General features: G+C 38.2%; 1 protein-coding gene across 1 annotated transcript; it reads left to right on the top strand.

The window, feature by feature from the left end:
* The first annotated feature begins 442 nt into the window (after positions 1-442).
* Positions 443-18,013, top strand: LOC121408635 (iron-sulfur cluster co-chaperone protein HscB-like). Its single transcript, XM_041600167.1, has 6 exons — positions 443-824; positions 6,488-6,584; positions 7,313-7,402; positions 8,027-8,168; positions 8,935-8,982; positions 11,672-18,013. Exons 1-6 carry the CDS (start codon positions 448-450, stop codon positions 11,761-11,763), a joined length of 846 nt encoding a protein of 281 aa, XP_041456101.1. The 5' UTR covers positions 443-447; the 3' UTR covers positions 11,764-18,013.
* The last annotated feature ends 1,194 nt before the right edge of the window (positions 18,014-19,207 follow it).

Raw genomic sequence — 19,207 nt, forward strand, 5'->3', positions numbered from 1 at the left:
AACTGAAAATGGGACATTCTTACACGGAGTTACTTACACCTATTTAATCATGATAAGCATGGGCTTTTGCCAAAGAAATGATGCGAGCGCAAAGAGCGAGCTTAAAATTCTTATATTCCAATCTGAAAAGTGGACATTTTGACCACGATTTTGAATAAAAACGATCTTTTTGTGTATCTCAATCTCGCTTGCCGATTTCTGTGTAACATTACAATCTTATTTTATTTTTGCACATCCGGCATTATTGGGGGGAGGCAAAGCGATATGTTTGTCCCCCCAATATTTTCATTGGTGCCCCAGGGGCCAGGGGTCTGTCGTCTTCCATTTTCTTCCCTTTTCTTCTCCCTCCCCCCCCCCCCTGCGATGTCGACCCTGGATACAATTTTATATCGGACGTCATGCATACTGAGAGAGCTAGCTAGCTGCGCTGCATAACCAAATTGCAACATGGCAGCTTCGTGGATAAACTCTTGTCGTCTGGCTCTGTCACGTGCAAATAGTATTGTGAGATTAAAAAGAGGAATATCTTCAAGAAACTTCATCTCCAGCTCACTATGCACATACTCTAGGAGACAAAACATGAAATCAGTCTTGTCGAATTGTGCATGCACTAAAAAATCGTATGAAGGACAACCAAGCACGATGATCATCGTCACAGAGCGATTGTATTGCTCTTCTACGAAACGCTGTTGGAACTGCAACGCAGAACTCTCCCGGTCTGCGACGTCCAGTGGAGGACCTCGCGTCGCTGATTTGTTCTGTGCCTCGTGCAATATGATCCAGCCGCTGGAGGACGGATTGAACCACTTTCAGATAATGGGAATGTATGCTTCTTTAATTGCTTCACAAAACATTTTAATAAGATGTTCAGTTTAAATAAAAGAATGATCAGGTGCTTTGATCTAAATTGTTGGGAATAGATTGATAATAATGGGCATGAGATGAGGAAGGCTAGGCTTGAAGTTGAAGTTGAACTGGCCATCGAAATATTAATGCCAAAGCAACAGGCAATGGGGGGGGGTACTCGACCAAAAGAGTGGTAGGTATATCATATATGTACAGCGGCGAGACAAAAAACGGGGCTTTGAGGGGGCTTATTTAGACCAAAAGCTTCGGTCTCTGTTATGTTGGTTGTTCAGATGAACTCCGTTGGCTTCACTCACCAAATACAGAGACCGAAGTTCTAGCGCGATCTCTACAGGGGACTCAATCAGCGTTCTCGCTACCACGCGTCACGGTTGTCGGGCGCCGACAACCCTGAAAATTTTCAGGGGAAATCCGACAACCGTGAACTTCCCCGACAACCGTGGCCGACAACTGTAAAACAGGCCTAGATCTACAAAAAAATGAATATATTAATCTGCTTTTCAGATCCTAAAATAAACTTGACGATTATTTCGTCCAAGATTTCTTCCCGGGATTTCTTTGACTCACTCACTTCACTACGCTACGCTATACGATACGACCTCGACTCGAGGCCCAATCTCTTTTGTGGGAAGCGCGAAGATGCTTACCCGCTTGCGTATCGCATTGCTCACATTATTTACGTCTTTAAAATGGTAGTAAATACGCTAAAAAAATAAAGTGAGTTGAGAGGGGTACCGTAGGTTACTGGGTTAGGCAATGTAATTATTAGGTTATTACGAATTTCAGTTTTCAGTTGATATTATCACTTCTCTTTTTCGAAAGTAAAGTGTCAAAAATAATATCAAAATTTGATCGGATTTTAATTTTACTCGTCCCAGCCTTTGCTACATCGGGGCTACATCGACTACATGAATTCATTGAATGCTTTTCTGATGACACTCCCGTAGATCGAGCGAATTTAGAAAATTATTCAAAGATCACGTTGATAATGACAAAGCCAAAGAAATGGATTGACATAATGTCCAACTCATTTACTTACAGCATAATGATTTATTCAATCACATTTATATTCCGATTTTACTCCATAATTTCCAAAGTCTTGATCTCTACATCGATCTTTTGAAAGTGTTGATTAATTTCGCGACGGTGTGTCTACCAAGTTCTGTATCACCGCACGAGCGCTCGCAACGACCACATTCAGGAAACAAATCGCACATGGCATCAAAATCCTTGATCTGGGGATCCGAGTCTTCCAGAATTAGATGGGATCCAAAACTAATTCAGTTTGAATGTTTTTTTTTTCAGATATTCAATGAATCTGTTACAATTTTCATAAGTAATTATCTTTATTAATATCATTCACATTTGTTATCATTACAACTCATCTTTTTAATGTGAATTATACGTATATACAGTGTATTTTCATTTGTATTGTTCTTTATTGCTAATGGCCTGCCAATTGAATAATGAGCGCACCTGTCACGGTCCTGAGAAATGTTTTTAATCATCACGGTGAATGCTTTATGAATTTGTTGCACAATTGCTTAACTACGATCTAAAATAAAATATTATTTGAAAAAATTGATTTGTTTGAAGGAGAAAGAAAGAATAAAGGGGGGAGGGGTGGTCGTGGGCAATGTATAAAATTATGGGATGTTTGTGACTTTATGATGGGGGTCGGAGGGGATTGGAGAAAAGAAGTCAATGTTCGGAGCGAATGAAATTAATATTCATTTATGGATGTGTCTACTGTGATTGATCATTGTGGCTGCATAGTCTTTATGGCGATTGAAAAATCCACCTTGGGTCGGGAGGGTTACGTGATTCAATAGATTTCGATAGAAGTACACACATTCAAAAAAAAAAGAGGATTGACAATTCATTCACAGATATTCATTTTAAGTACGGATTGTGTGAACGTTTTAGAGGATATGTATTTCGTTGTTTACGCCCACAATGAGTTGCTAGTATAATTTGAATATCGTTGGATGAATTTTTCAATTTCACTGTTATGTTTTCTATCGGCATTGTGCTTTTATACAGTTAGCTTTACAACGTCGTTAGCCTAATTACTGCGAGTGGATGATATTCATGAATGTGAACGAGACGCCCCAAAACCGATGGCACGTGATCTAATTAGTATTCATTATCTTGGGCTTGAGCCAATCATTGTGCTTGAACGGGTTTCCCCGATCCCCCTGGAATGTGTGCCACCGTGTGTGACCTTTTAACCTGTTGTTTGAGTGCGAACCAGCTGGTTTCGTGACCTCAAATATTCCTCATGAATATTCCTCTACTATTTTTCTTTATTTCTGTTCTAACAAGTTGTACTTCTTTTATTAATAGAGTTTGGAACAGGATACTATATAATTGAATAATATATTTAGCATGACATATTTTGCCACTTTTGATCTTATTTCTTTAAATCTGTTTTCACTTCACATGCTATATATTTTTTAATTTCATATCCTTGTATACACTTTATTTCAGAGTTACCCCCCCCCCCCGAGTTGTTTATCTCTTCCATATTGAGAAAATAACGTTCCAGCTTTCCTCATTCTTTTGGAAGAGTACTAATAAAGAAGAAGTTTGTTTGCTAGTCTTAAATTGGAGGCTTGCCTTATTGGCAAGAAATCAATGATAGCACGATATGATTAATAAAAGTACCAGTCGTGGTTAAAATTCAGTTATGGACATTTTCCAGTCATAATTAATGCAAACGTTTTTAGTTTCATCCAACTATTCCTTATTTCAAATACATGTATAGTTTACTGAAGAATATGCATTGTGGTAGTTTGACATTTTAGAACCGACTGAAAACGTAGACTAGCCCCTTTCACGAACCCTCCTCCCATCCATTTTGTTTACGGAAAAGTACAAATTGCGCAATCTTGATCGAGAACCATGCACATGGTCATCAGAAATCTGATACTTGTGTTGTCTGGGGTTTTCATTCTAGATCTATGGGAGGTGTGGGGGGGGGGGGGGGAGTGGAAAATACCGTCAGATCAAATACGCAAAGGCGAGACAAAGCTTATTTGACTTTGAATGAGCATTCATGATGATGTATTTTGGGATTAATTCAATGTTGGCCCGTTTTATACGCTGCTGAGTGCTATACAATTAAGAAAATCTTTTAATTTTAATACTGTTAAAACGTGAATTTCTGTAAATTTAAAACTACACCTACAGTGATATTGTGATGCAATTTATTGAATCACGTACCTCGATCTTCCCACTCCTGATGCAAGAAAATATTTTTAGAATTTAAAATCACCAAAATATACATGTAAAGAAAGATTATTCAGCCATCATCATCAGTAGAATTCTAAAAAAATATATTCGCTTTGAATATTGACTTCTTCACCAATCCCACACACACGATCTCAACATCCCTTGTCATTGTCCAGGCCACGGCCACTCCCCCATCGCTCTCTCCCGTCGAACATCTACAACCCCCCCCCCCCCCCCTCTTCCCCTCTCTTTCACATACGCTGTATTTGTAGGCCTACATATTGTATTACCTAAAAATATTTTTTCCTATCAATTAACCTATACTTTCAAAACATTATAAATCGCAATTGATAACAAAATCGTAATATTAAAGTTTTATGAATGACTAAAAATATTCCTCACGCTCTTGATGAGCACATGCATTATTTTATAGGTGAGTAACGAACAAACACAGCAATAATTGACAGTGATAAAAGAATCTTGATAAAAGATTATAAGAGTAAACATCATCAACAGAAATCTTATGAGAGTTAGTTTCAGTAAGTATCTGAATAAAAAAAAAACATTCATGCAAATTATATTAGTTAATTGGGGACCCCGTCTCATGAATACCGATGTCCATTATTTGGAAGCCTCGGAAGAAATCTTCCGAGGCATCCAAATAAAGTTGGAACAATCTTTGGATTTCGTAAGGGCGTGACGCGGTGCAAGCTCAAAGGGCTACGCATGCATGCGGTCCGTAGATTTAGTCGGTCATTGACATAATAAGCAACACGCATTCACAAAATTAATCGCACTTTTACAATGATGAAGCGATCTAAACATTGAAATAATGGACTTAATTTATCGATGCCATCAATGTGAATAAATCAATTAACTGTAAGTATAAAATGAGATTGACATTTCCTTTCACCTTTTTAAGATATCAGTACCGGTAATTGCCTTTCTGCTTCAATCGCAATTCGCGCAACAGTTACGGCTGTGTGGCCGGAGAAGCATTAAACAGACATAAAATGTGGTGCATTTAGCAGCAATCTAAGCTCGTCGATATTGATATTTTCGATAGCTACCGCGCTTTCGCGCGGGAGGGGGGACACCCCCCTCCCGAACCCTCCCCCCGTGCGTGCTTCGCACGCGCCGAGGCCGCTGCGCGGCTTTCGTCGCTTCGCGCCGACAACCGTCAAAGTGAACCTGGCGAGAACGTTGGACTCAATGGCCATATGTTTATGTACTTAAGATCGGATAAAACGGGGAAGTGAATTTGCGCGACAGCCGAGGTAAGTCACTGTTTTTCTTTTAACTTGATTTTTCTCTGTTTTTTGGCAATTAATGCCAAGAGGGAATATTAATTTGCATTTTGGTCGCGTTAACTTTCAAAATTTTTATTCATTAAAGACAAAAATTGAAGAGCCCAGACGGGGGGATTTTGCATTGCAAATCCCCTAATGGTGGCTGCACGATAGCGAGTCGTCTGTGTACGAGGAGAAATTTAACAAAAAAATGTTTAAAAAAACTCCTGGAAACAGATGGCTGGCAGCTGTCTAGGGCTTATTATAAAAAGGAGGGTCCTCGGAACAGGCTTCGGAACTACAAATGTTTGTGAAAATGGGCGGTCCTCGGAAGGGTCACCTGCATTCTCAATAAGAAAATGATATGCTTTGGAGCGGCTTTCTTAATGTAAAAATATGGGTCCCCTCCGCGGCACATACCCACTGCGCACATTATATACTGAGTGTGCCCTGAATGTCTAACAAGTTGGACTACTAGTTTAAAATGGGAATAAGCATCTAAGACGAAAAATTTTAGGAAATGTTGGGATTATATTTCAAGTAATTACTAGCTTACAGACAGCAGCAGTAGTGTCAATTCTGTGAACACTAATACTGTTGGCAGCGCCATATTTCTTTTTATTTGCAGTGTTACTCTGGTTTTGTAATAAATCTATTGATGCATCAGCTTTGCCAAATCTTTTTGCTCTACATCTTTAATCTGGATAACTGGCTTTTCTTTCGGGGAACATAAAATATATTGCCCTTTAAAAGAACCATATTGCCCTCTAACGACTCTGCCAATGCGATTCTTTTGCGGGCAATATATTTGATGTTTCCCTCAGGCCATTCAATATTATAATTAGTTTCAAGGCTTATGATTAATGGGAAAATATGATTGGCTTGCTATCGATTGCAATTTTTTTTGCATCCCTGGTAGTCTGGCTTTAGAGAGCTTCACACTTTATCCCAAAGAGGAAAGTCCATGGGAAGAAGTTTACTTTAAGTTTTCTTCTCGTTATATATGTAAAGTTTTTTTTTTTTTAAGTTTGAAACTTTGAATGAATGTTAATTGTTGCACTGAATTCATTTGGTACTTGTTTTGTTATTATAATTAGGGAGGAGAAGTTTGATGTTGAAGTTCAAGACCTGACCAACTGCTTTAGAAACCTTCAGAGATTGCTCCACCCAGACAAATTCAGCAATAAATCAGAGGTAAGAAGAGAAGAGCGTTTGAGTGTTCTCTATGGAACCATTGTATTTGGGTATTGTTTTCATGGTAATTTTTATATGGGGGGGGTAGGGGCTCCAAGAGCAAAAGTAAATTTATATATACAATGATATAGCAATGCACCTGTTTACTGAAGAGCCATGGCATTGAAAGTCACTAGAAGTTGAAAGCTCTAAGGTTAAATTCATGTAAAGGTGGTGGTTTCAAATACATTCAAATGGGATCGTGAAATACATTATTTGGTTGTCGGGGCAAAGTTGGTTGAGTTCAGGATTAGATGTCAACATTAGACTTGGGCAAAATGGTCTCTTTGCCATGGAATATCCCATTGTATCTGGATACTGATTGGGTGTTAAGTATTGTTTCAATGGAAGTTGGCAGCGGATGGTAAAGATGCCATGACAGTACAGTAGTAACTTAAGTTTGACAGGACCCATCACTTTGTAGAAAGCGCGTGCACACGGAATACATTCCAGCAATCTGTGCCAAAAATTATATCAAATCATGCATAGATAGAGTGCATAATAACTGTTCTGGTAATCTTATTTCTTACTACACATACTTATTGATTTGTGTAGAATCTCTTTCAAATACACAATTTCATTTTCACTTTTCCAAGAACTTACCATGTTGTCCTTAAAATTATATTCAATGTGCAGAGACCTTAGAGAAGCTGGGTCAATAACTTATCCTTTCATTTATTCTCACCCAGACAGAACAGAACTACTCAGCTGCCCAGTCATCGGCTGTGAATCGAGCTTACAAGGTGCTTCTCAAACCACTTTCTAGAGGCCTCTACTTGGTAATTAACTAAATTAAATGTTTTCTTTTTCTATGATACAGAGGGTAGCTGCAATATCATGAAGTTGTGTTTGTTTTAATGATAGATACAGAACATATCCATTAAATGTTTATGATAAAGTCTTTGGGTGGTATCAGCTAATCCAAGTTAAGTCCATGATAAGCCTCGGTCCACTCTTCTTTGAAGTGCTAGGTTTCATCTTTATTCAATATTTCTTAAGATTAATAGACATGTAAACATTTACTGGAGGTCATTTAATACTCATCATTTTCTTGTTTAATTGCATAATCATTTTAATACTCAAAAGGGTGAAAAGATTATGAACAGGTTTGACTCTCCACTCTGTCAGCAACACAGAGAGCAACATGCTTGTTCTATACCTGCTCATTTATATGTCAGTCATGCTCAAATATAGTGAACAGATTGGCTTCCATTCTTTTTTATCTCATGCCTTTTGAACAAACTCCCTCCAATTTTATGCATTATTTCCTTGATCTATTGAAAATGTTTTGGAAACAGTCATATATGATAAATTTTTAGTCACTTAACATTGTAAGCAGCAGTTTTTGTCCTTTGGAAAAGGCACTAGATAAATCCAGTTTTTATTTTTTTTTTGACACACAGCTTGAGCTCAGAGGGTTTTCAATAGAAGAAGGAGAAAGTAATATAGAACCGTTATTCCTCATGGAGGTGATGGAAATCAATGAAGAGCTAGCTGATACTGATGATCTTGAAACTGTCAGACGAATAGGAAAAGAAAATGCAGGTAAGTTTAGTCTTAAAGATAAATGAAAGTAGTTGCAGTAGACACTGATTTCACAAGAAAGTCAGTAAAAGCAGGCTTAATTGACACTAAATCATTGAGGATCTAGATCTGGTACAGTTACATAAACTGAACTTGGGGAAATCTAGAAATCTACGCTGAAAAATATTCACACTGAAGATCACCAACACAGATAAGCGCACGTGGGACAGTGTATCATTATTGCTTTGAATGTCGGCACTACGCATGACCTGAATCCCGTGCTTATTTGCTAATTTCTCAGCAATTACACAATTTCTTCCAGAATCCTTTGGCACATGTTTTTTATTTATACAAACAAACACTTTGGTGGTCATTTCATTGGATTCTGTATGAACTCATTTTGAAATCGTCACCACAACTGGCATTTATCTTTAAGGAGTGGGACTCTGTAGAAAAGAGCAGTTTGTAAAATATTTGGTTTATTTCTTTCTGTGGCAAATGAGTGTGTATAATGGCTATATAATGCATATTGAAAAGGTGTTTTTAAAAAGGTGAAATTTAGACAGCACTAAATTGAGCAATGCACAAAGGCTCAGCACAGTTTGCTAGTCAATATATTAATGTGAGAATTGTTTTCTTTTAGCACCAACTTATATTCGCAATCTTCCATCTGATTGGAGGAATTGTTGCCAACATACCCAGAAACAAATTGTATAAAAGTATGATTTCCAATTCAGAAATCGCTTTTCCAAATTTTACAAACATACATTTGCCTCTTCTTTTTCAGTGAGTTTGAACGACCATCTAGATAAACTCAGAGTGGCTTTTGATGAAGGTGAGCTTTATAAACATATACATGTATGAGATTTTGTTAATACTAAATAGGTTCATTATTGCGGATTGAAATAATCGCTAGAGGGTATTCATTTGTCTTGCAATCTACTATGGTCAACAAGGAAATTAGGGATCACTCTCACAAAAAGTGTTCACTGGCTTTCTAGGAAATTTGTGATCACTCTCGCAAAAAGTGTTCACTAGCTTACAAGTTCACGAGCTTTCGAGTGCCGCTGCAACTCTTTATCAAGTGACGAAAATTATCTGATATCGTACTCTATTTATACTAACCTCCAAGACCGTACGCACGAACGCGAGAATAATAGGTGGGCACTGATCCGTTGTGCGATTGGTCAGGAGTTATGCAAATAAGCTGGGGGTATATGCAAATACGCCGTGGGTCGGCAATATGCAAATGAGACGGCTCGCTAGTTACCCGTGGGCGGGGTTGACTAGCTGAGCGGTCCCTCGATCGGGGCCGGGAACGATCGGGTCGGCGTGCACTGCCAGGTAAGGGGGTATTGTGCTGTCGGATGGTTCGCATCCAGAAATCGGGGATGTCGATCCCGCTGTCTCTGTTGAAGTTGTTGGGACAAAGACGAATACTAATAGCCTCCTTAATCCTGCGTGTATACCAATGTGTTTCTTTGGCAATGCAATGTACACCCTCCCAATCTGGGTGGTGTTGCTTCTCCCAAGCATGTTCTGCCACCGCGGATGTGTCGGTTGGCTGTAAACGAACTTCGCGCTTGTGTTCAGAAATGCGTTCAACTATCGGTCGGGCTGTCTCTCCGATGTAAGACCCGTCACATCCCTGGCAAGGAATGTTGTATACTATGACATCACGTCTGTGATCAGGGATAGGGTCTTTGGGGTGTACAAGCTGTTTGTGTAAGGTGGTGTCCGAGCGGAAAACCGTTAGGATACCGTGACCTTCTAATCGGCATTTAAGTTGTTGTGAAAGGCCATCTATGTATGGCAAGACTGTACAAGTCTTGAAAACCTTCTGATCCCTTGGTGGTTGTTTTTTCTTGAAAGTGTTCTTGATAAAACGGCGTGGGTAGCCGTTGCTGTATAAGGCGCCACATATGTGTGCTCTTTCTTTCGGGAGTTCAGGCGGGTGAGTTATAATACGTGCTGCTCTGTCGAACAGGCATTTAACAAGACCTTTCTTGACCGATTTGTCGTGATGAGAATCATATGGTATGTATTGGTCTGTATGAGTGGGCTTGCGGTAGACAGAGGTGGGAAGTTTCCCGCCCTCGTGTCTTTGGACTAGCGTATCAAGGAATGCTAATTTCCCTCCTTGTCTCCAGAGTGAACTGGATGGACGGTTGCTGGCTGTTCATGTATGCGAGTAGGCTGTCTGCTTCGGAATTATTTACAATTATGAAAGTGTCATCGACGTATCTCTTTCACACCCGTGGGCGGCATGTGGAAGGACACTTGGGCAAAGCGTTCTGTTCAAAACCATCCATTTATAGGTTAGCCACAACCGCTGAGACTGGGCTGAGATTTTGTTATATTGATATTCTTTTATTTGTTCATTACCGGGTATTTCAATAATTCATTCTTTTTATGGAATATTCTATATTACTCATAAGTGCACCTAGACAAGCAGAAATGGGTATACTGTGCATCCATACACAAGAAAAGATATGTAATGTGGATACCCAGTTAATGTATAACTTCTGTGCTGTATTTGGCAACTATACGTTTTGGTGTCATTTTTGTCTCGCCTTCATTGCAAAAGCGAGACATAGGTGCCAACTTTCCGACAACGATGATGCAGCATTGAAATCTTAACCGGGGTCAAATTTTAGAAATTACATCATGGTTTTAAGGGCCTATTTCCTGGAACTTGGACATATAAGATTTCAGGTATCACTGATCATTTGGCAGGAGTTTCAGGTCATGATTAAGGTAAAAGTCATAGGGTTAATGAACTTTGAGCATGTTCTTGCATTAATATAAAAACCTGTACTACCCTGCTACCTAAGGTTAAGAATTTAAATTTATTTTCAAGATTATTATGAAAGTATGAACTTAAATATAATGGTTATAAAGTTTGAATTTTTAAAGATAATTTTGTAATCTTAAGTCTCTGTTCTTATAAATGTGGATATGTGTGTCAGATATTATTTATATAATGTTTGGTCACTGGGTCAAGTTCAAAGGTAATTTCAGAAAAAATTTGTGCATTGCCTTCAAAGCTTGTAATCACATATCAAACTTGTGTGAGATGATCATGAGAAATATATCACAAATGATATTGAATTAATATCTTTCAAAGTCAAGGTCATAGTCATTTGAGGTCAGCGAACTTTGGGTTTTATTATCTAATAGCTTTTTTCCCGCAAATTCTGAAAAAATTTGTTCATCTGAATTCATTTTCGTGATTCATGAAGCATGTATATATTTGAGTAGGATTAAGTATCAGCTGTAAAAAATTCAGGTCATTTCAGGTTCACTACTAGGATGAAAATTCATATTTTAATCAAAGTTGTCATACCCATTCATTGTCTTATTCCATGAAGCTTGTATACAATTGATATTAAATCAGTTTCAAAGTCAAGTTCAAAGGTCGTTTATGAACTTGGGATTTTGTAATCATATGAATGAGGTTTTTTCTCTTTTTCTTGAAAATATTAATTTTCTTGGTTGTTTTTGCAATGTCATTTGTTTCATAGCTAATTATCCTCAGGCACGGGAGCTGCTGATGAGGCTTAAGTACTATGCCAACATCGATGATAAAGTGAAGGAGAAACTCGGTACCAACTGAGATGCTGTAGCAGTTGAGAAACCCCATCACTGATGCTGTATCCAAATATGCGGCCAAAGAGAAGCCCTCTACCAGGACATCCCTACTTGAGTAGCAGCTGTAGAGGAAACTTCATCAGCAGCATCCAGTCTTTTGCCATCAAGTAAAATCAAACCTTTAAGGTTTCTTGGTTTTTTTTCATAGCTTTGATATCTTTTTGTTCCTTAACTTGTCAGTCATGTTTAAGGTTCAACTCACCTTTCTGCATGATTCTCTGAATGTAAACCTTACACAGGTCTAACTCTGATTTGGGCTTGGTAAAATCAAAGGTTTGCATCCAATTACTAACTGAGGAGGGCCAGTGGAGATCATTGTTTCTTGTGCAATTTGTTCAAAACACTGACCAGGAACAGTTATATATTTTTCTAAATGTATTTGCGGTCCATCTTATTCCTTTGAGTCACCAAGACTTGGTTTAAGTTGGTTAAGGGGTTGACTTATTGATACCGGTACCGAACATTTAACACACCCACCTGTTTAAAAATGAAACCCATTTGTGGTAACAATCACAATGAATTCTTACAGAACCCAGTCAAATGGCCATTCAAGTGTTTGCATGTACAAGTATGTGCCAGACAGTACAGATAGATAACTGCTCAGTAACAAGCAAAATAATTATGGCATTCTATCCAGAGATTTTTTTCTTGAAGTTATGAATATCACATGTTCCCACATTTGGCTTATTTGTGTTGGTAGTTTTTCTGCATAGTCCATTTTGTGTGAACCCTTTAGGAATTAACTATCTGAGATAACCCAGTGTGATACTGAACTTGCCAAGACCACCCATTCATATCAATGCAATAATAGTTACAATTCTATGGCCTACCTTGGTAAATATATGTGAGTCATCTTCATGTCTACTAGGAGTTTCTGCCAAAAGACTACTACTAATTATGAAATTTTTATAGTCTTATGCATACATGTATGTGTGTAAATATTTACAAGGAATACATTTCAAAATGAAATTTGATCTGACAAATTCTGACTAGCTATAAAGTAAGTTAGCTTAGACTCGTGTACTATAATATAATCTATACCTCCATTATTATAAACTATATATATAACCTAATATCATCCTCCTTCTTTGTGTGTTCCTTATGGCCTTGATGTTATTGGCTGATTTTATTTTGGGCTCCAGCGTTGCCACCTTTACTGCGTCCTTTCTTGTCCTTGGATTCATTAGGATGATAAAACAGTAATTCAAATTAAAAAAATTTCCTTCTATCTTAAGACACCCAAGTCTGTTGTTCATCTACCTGCAAGGACTAGCCAATACCAGTGCATTGACTCAGACATCTTGACTTCATAACTCCATTATTCCATGGAATAATGCGAAAATCTGCCCTCTTTGTAGATTTGCTTCTTTGCAAGAAGCAGCTCTGCTTGATTTAAGTGAACAAGATTCATGTGTCTTTATCTGTAGCTTCTTATTCTGCCAATATTAGCGACAAGTTTCCCTCCTCTTGCATTGAAGAGAGTGAGACAGCAGACTACCAGATCCCTCAGTTCTGTTTACCAAGAACAGTTCAAACTCATCCTTGTCCAAGATACTTGACACTGTAGTTCTTCATATTTCCTTACCAAGAAGATTTTCAGGCTTCCTGAGCTTTTCCCTTCTACTTTTGTTAATTGGATACTGGGCATATCCTAACAGATAGTCATGATTGACTTGATATAATATCTCCACAAACTTATCTATTGCACTGGACTTGCCTTCCTCATCTGACATCAAGCATGACGCTTTGAGTATCTTGCAGGATTTCTTTACAAGATAATGCAAGCCTGTCTTCAACCCATACTTCAGTTTCTCTCCCTCATGGCTGCTGTTGCACATAGCTTCAAAATCTGTCCAAGTTGGTCTCTAGAACATATCTACTGATGAGTGTTGTGAGTGTTTGATTGAGCGAGATTCGCTGTCAGTTTCCTTACATGCAATGTATAGCCTTCTCACAGAAGACATGACATACGTCTTAACTTCATTTTTTTTTTGGGGGGGCACATTTGAGCTTTTATTTTTAATTAAACAAGGTGACAGTAACCCAGCAAAGAAGTACATAATGTTTCAAACCACACACCTCTCTTTTCTTCACCAGAAACTGCATCGCATCCTCCCACTCAGGCTTTATTAGCAATGTTACCTTCTGGTTTTGTTTTCCACTAATATCCAGAACATCGAATCTGCAAAAATGCAATACCAAAATACAAATTTCAGTGTATCAGTTTTTTGACATGGAGAATGCATCGAAGAGTAAGGGAACTTCAGCAAATTTCTCTACTTGATCAGCTTTTTTGTCTTCATCCTGAATTCAGAAAGTACCTTGCAATATTTTACATGCACTCTTTATCAAGAAGTAAAGAGCACTTTTGAGTACATATTTCAACTCAAGGGACTCTTGTGTCCTTATTTCTCACAGTAAGATTCAATAGCTGATGCAAGGTGATTAAAGTTACATTGCGTGAATATGTCTGCACTATTGCCTTCTGATGCATCATAAGGCACCAATTCATTGCTGCTCTTCTGAAAATGAATATTCCTGCCGTGATGCCTTCAGTTACCTAACTTTCACATTTAGTCCCTTTAGATTTTAGAAGATTTGTTTAGGAGAAATTGTTGAAATGTACAATTTTCAATTTATTTCTTTAAATTTTTTTAGATTATACTGGTATTAAACTGAATGTTGGGGCAGATGGACCTATCGTCAGAGATGTAGATGTAATTGTCTCTATGTTCTTCCTGGAGATCATATTTGAACAGGTTCAGTGGGGAGCTTGATGAGTGACCATGCTCAAATGGACTTCTTAGCTTCTCCATGGATTCAGATTCTGATACATTATTCCTTCTCAATGCATCAGCACAAGACAGGGGACGGTTGTGTGTGTAGTTTAATGTCACAGTGAACAGGAGTCCTTTCCTTTAGGTGGGAATCTTTCTAAAGACCACAATCTTATGTGACAAGGGTGTGCTGAAGAAGCTGTGGAGTTTGAATGTATGTGCTGGGGATGTAGGCTATCTTTCTGGACTTTGGTTGAGTTGAAATCAAAGATTCTTATTGTGATAAACAAACTGGCTCTAGTAACACTGCACTTCCATTCCTCAAAAGGTTAGGTCTCTGGATCCTCAGAATCAATGTCCAGATAGGAATTAAAGTTATCAACTTTTAGTTTTACAAGGTATTCATCTGTTTCCAGTTTTAAAACTTGTACACGATCTTTACCCATTAATTCTGAAATATTTCAAGAGAAGAAGAATCACTGCATGCCACCAATTTTGTGTTCTGCTGGTAGGTTACACATATTCAGCACAGCCCTGTTCATTTGCCATTTCAAGTCTGAAATTATAGGCATGCATACTCGTGTTTTGAGTGAAATTACAAAAACACATCATTGCACATAAAAGCATTTTTCCACTCTGAAATTAACCGAATACTATAGGCCTACTGGTTTGCAAACACAAAACATTGATAAAAGTAATTAAGTGTAGATGTAATTGCATGCAATTTGACATGCAAGATGCATGTACTTGTAATAAATTTTCTTTAACATCATTCTACAGTTCTGTAGAATGTGTTCTGTAAAGTGGAAGTACCGAGACACTTTTATAATTCTCTCATCCTACAGTTTGTGATATTTCCCTTTCCATGATTTACTAAACGTCCTGATGTGGGTTTGGTTTTGGGCGGCTCTCTTGTTGCATCAATAGTGGAAGATTAAAGAAGCAAAGTACCATCGTGAATATTGTTTTATAAAGTGAAACAATACTTAGTAATTATATAATTTAACTTTTTGTTGTTTAAACATGTATAGAAATCATGGCAGTACGTTTAGCAAATTTGAAAACTGTTACCCCGGTTGAAATTGTGTTAAAAATGTGTTACTTATGTATGGAAGGACATTTTGTTTAATTTGTTTCTCTCCATAATTAGGAAGAAACCTGTAGTATGGACATGTTACGTGAAAATGTAACGTGAGACCCTCCTACTAAAAGGTAAATGCTGCCACCACATACTTTTCTAGGGGTATGAGCCCTTGGCTGTTCCGGGGAAATCCAGACAACCTATATAGAAATCTAACATGACGTAACAATAGCTGGGACTCATACTGGGTAGACAGGGGGAGGGGGGATGAGGACTGGGAAGGGCATGACTCATGCTCAATCTCCTCAATCAGTCACACGTGCACGACACTACACACATAAGCTCTGCACTCCACAATCAAGCATACACGACCAGAGACCCAAGCTCAGCTGACTGACCAAACATTCAACTCGTTCTCCACTCTTGTTACCAAGACCAGCATCACGACAATCAAGAAATTATCTGGTAAGTCAACTATAATAGTCAACTGATCATCCCTACTAATTAGCTAAACTATTCTCGACTGGTCAAGCTCAACAATCAATCAATCTACTTCACTCACTTCTAACATTCACATTGTTCAGTATGCATACGACATTGCAGTACACACAACCAAATTACAAAGAGTTGACACATGTTATGATGTGCACATTAATTAGCCATTGCACATGCACAGAGGTCGCTCGTTGTAACTTTGGTCAATACAACAACAGCACTTCAATCACTCAACAATCTCGAGCACACAACAAACACATCAAACAACTATCCAAGAACATTTCCAATTGCAAACCACAGATGCCCAGCATACATCATGTTCATCTAGACTTCTCTCTAACGACATTCTGTCTCACGGATAGCATGGTAATTAAGTCGAGGGTCGATGACGGGGACGTTTGTTCGAAATATACGAACACTCTATCTATAAATTACTAAGACTTAAGACTAATAAAATTCCATGATTCACATCAACGATCACTGGTCACTACTCGATCTAATCAGACATTCGTGCAACTAAACCAGGTCTAAGTAATTTCTCATTTGGAAACTATAAATTCGAGTTATACCCGATCTAAAACATTTATTAATAACAAATAACTTTAACAATTCAAACTCTTGTAAATTCATGGAAAGTAAAAGTGGCATTTTAGCAAACGTTTATGTACAGTATTGACATATTTACATGCTTAAAACTAATTCCTAGGTTACATGGCTGACGTCTTAATTCAACAATTAAATCTTCACTGTCCTAGGTTACATGGCTGACGTCTGAACATAAATAAATATTCACCGAACATTTAATAAACCCTAACTGTAAATAAATGAGACGTTTCTTCTCACTTCGTCACTCTTTGAATAAATTATCTTAAATTCTACAAAATTTTGAGTTTGATTTTATGTTTGTAGTACAAGTGTGAACTTTATAAATATTTCTATCTAATTTCATCATTTCCATAACCTTGCTGCGAGGCCTATTCTATATTCTCTACGGTCTTCCGAACAACATTCCTAGTTGGTATAAAGGTGTCTTTGTTTCTACACCATCACTTTGCTTAACATATCTAATGCCTGCATCTAGATATCAAATCCTTTTCTCCTAATTATAAAATCATCCTAAACTTTCCTGTTTCCAACCCATCGCGCCACTTCAATGGCCATTCCAAGGTCTCTCCACCCCAGCCTATTTCCTGCCACTACATCTCCTAGTAATATCTGGCCTCAAGATTTTATCTCCCAAATATTAGACTAACAAAGTCCTTTTTATACCAACAACTTTCTATGTTCAACCTGGTCCATAACAAAACAAAACTTAACATTCCAACCATTCTAACTCGTTGCATTACAATCAAGTAATGTTCTGATTAAATATTTAAAAATAATCTTATAAGAATTAATACACTACCAAAATACAAATTATTAATAATTGTATGTGTGCATAAATAACTTGGAAGAATGAGAGAGAAGGGGGGGGGGGGGGTAAGAGTCAAAACGTCAAGAGGGGTTCCATGCTGTCGAAGAATTGAAGAAACATTGAAGCAAACATGGTGAAGACTGCTTAAATTCGTTCCCTATCCAGGATTGAATGTAAGAAAGCACTGAAGAAAACATGGTGAAGACTGCTTAAATTCGTTCCCTATCCGGGATTGAATGTAAGAAAGCACTGAAGAAAACATGGTGAAGACTGCTTAAATTCGTTCCCTATCCAGGATTGAATGTAAGAAAGCACTGAAGAAAACATGGTGAAGACTGCTTAAATTCGTTCCCTATCCGGGATTGAATGTAAGAAAGCACTGAAGAAAACATGGTGAAGACTGCTTAAATTCGTTCCCTATCCGGGATTAAATGTAAGAAAGCAGCTATGAAGTCATCTCAGATGGACAGGACGTTGGTAGACGGTGCCCAGTGTTCGCTGGTTTGGAGTACCGAGTACGCGATGCACGATGACAAGAACAGAGTACCGAGATGCACGATGACAAGTACAGAGTACCCAGTACGCGATGCATGATGGCGAGTACAGAGTACCCAGTACGCGATGCACGATGGCGAGTACAGAGTACCGAGATGCACGATGGAAAGTACAGAGTACCGAGATGCACGATGGAAAGTACAGAGTACCCAGTACGCGATGCACGGTGATGAGAGTGATGTAACTGAACTTGACTCATCCATCATGACGTTCCTTATGCAGGATTGTCAATTGTTCTGGATTGGTGACGATCCTTATTCAGGGTATGTTAGACTTTCTGCCAACTGCTGTAACTGTTGGCGACGTTCCTTATTCAGGATTGTCACTTGTCGAACCTCTCATTTCTGCTGCTGTCAATCGACTTTGCTCGAGCTGCCCTAGACCTCTCGGTACTCAACGCCAGTCAATTTCATCGAAGGGAAGGGGGGATTCATATTCTTCCATGCACAATACAATAAAATCTACTTCCACATTCTCATTTCAATCGACTTCTCTGACTTGAAACAGTCTACAACATTTTCATAGACACATCATAAAATAGCATCTGAATATTTACAAGATGTAAGAGACTTATATTAGGCAACTACGAAGTACAAAAAACTACAAGGTACATAACTTAGACTACATACTACGACGAGGTACCCTTGCATTTCTTTCCCACGTTACCCCGATTTCCCTAACGTTACGATGTTTCATACTTGATTCTTGCTACTATCAACGCTTGAGACAACAATTGTCAGACTCGCTCTCAACTGGCTTGAGGTTTTCTTCTGAACAAAAACTCACTAAGATGCAAAGTGAAGAAATTTTCACCCCCTGCCCCTTTTATACCCCTGGCTATCGGGCCCCTATCGCCTGACAGAAACTTGACTTGCCCACTTACGTGATTGGCCAAAAGTTTGTGACGTCATCACCCACGAAACATGAAATACAGACTACCATTTCCAGTAGGAAATAATCACTTCTAGTGACTAAAACAGGATCATTAAAGACATCATTCTATCATAAAAGGGAAAAATAGAGCATCAAGCTCCTCACTGAAAAGACATTTACAAGGTAAGTGACAATTTATCGATAAAACTCGCTC

This window comes from Lytechinus variegatus, chromosome 2 (assembly GCF_018143015.1).
Source record: "Lytechinus variegatus isolate NC3 chromosome 2, Lvar_3.0, whole genome shotgun sequence".
In the NCBI taxonomy this organism is placed as follows: Eukaryota; Metazoa; Echinodermata; class Echinoidea; order Temnopleuroida; family Toxopneustidae; genus Lytechinus; species Lytechinus variegatus.

Excerpts from the sequence above, each read along its gene's own strand:
- LOC121408635 (XM_041600167.1), top strand. The coding sequence starts at position 448 with ATGGCAGCTTCGTGGATAAACTCTTGTCGTCTGGCTCTGTCACGTGCA. Across the intron at positions 7,403-8,026 it reads TTTCTAGAGGCCTCTACTTG|CTTGAGCTCAGAGGGTTTTC; the intron begins GTAATTAACTAA and ends TTTGACACACAG. Across the intron at positions 8,983-11,671 it reads CAGAGTGGCTTTTGATGAAG|CTAATTATCCTCAGGCACGG; the intron begins GTGAGCTTTATA and ends TTTGTTTCATAG.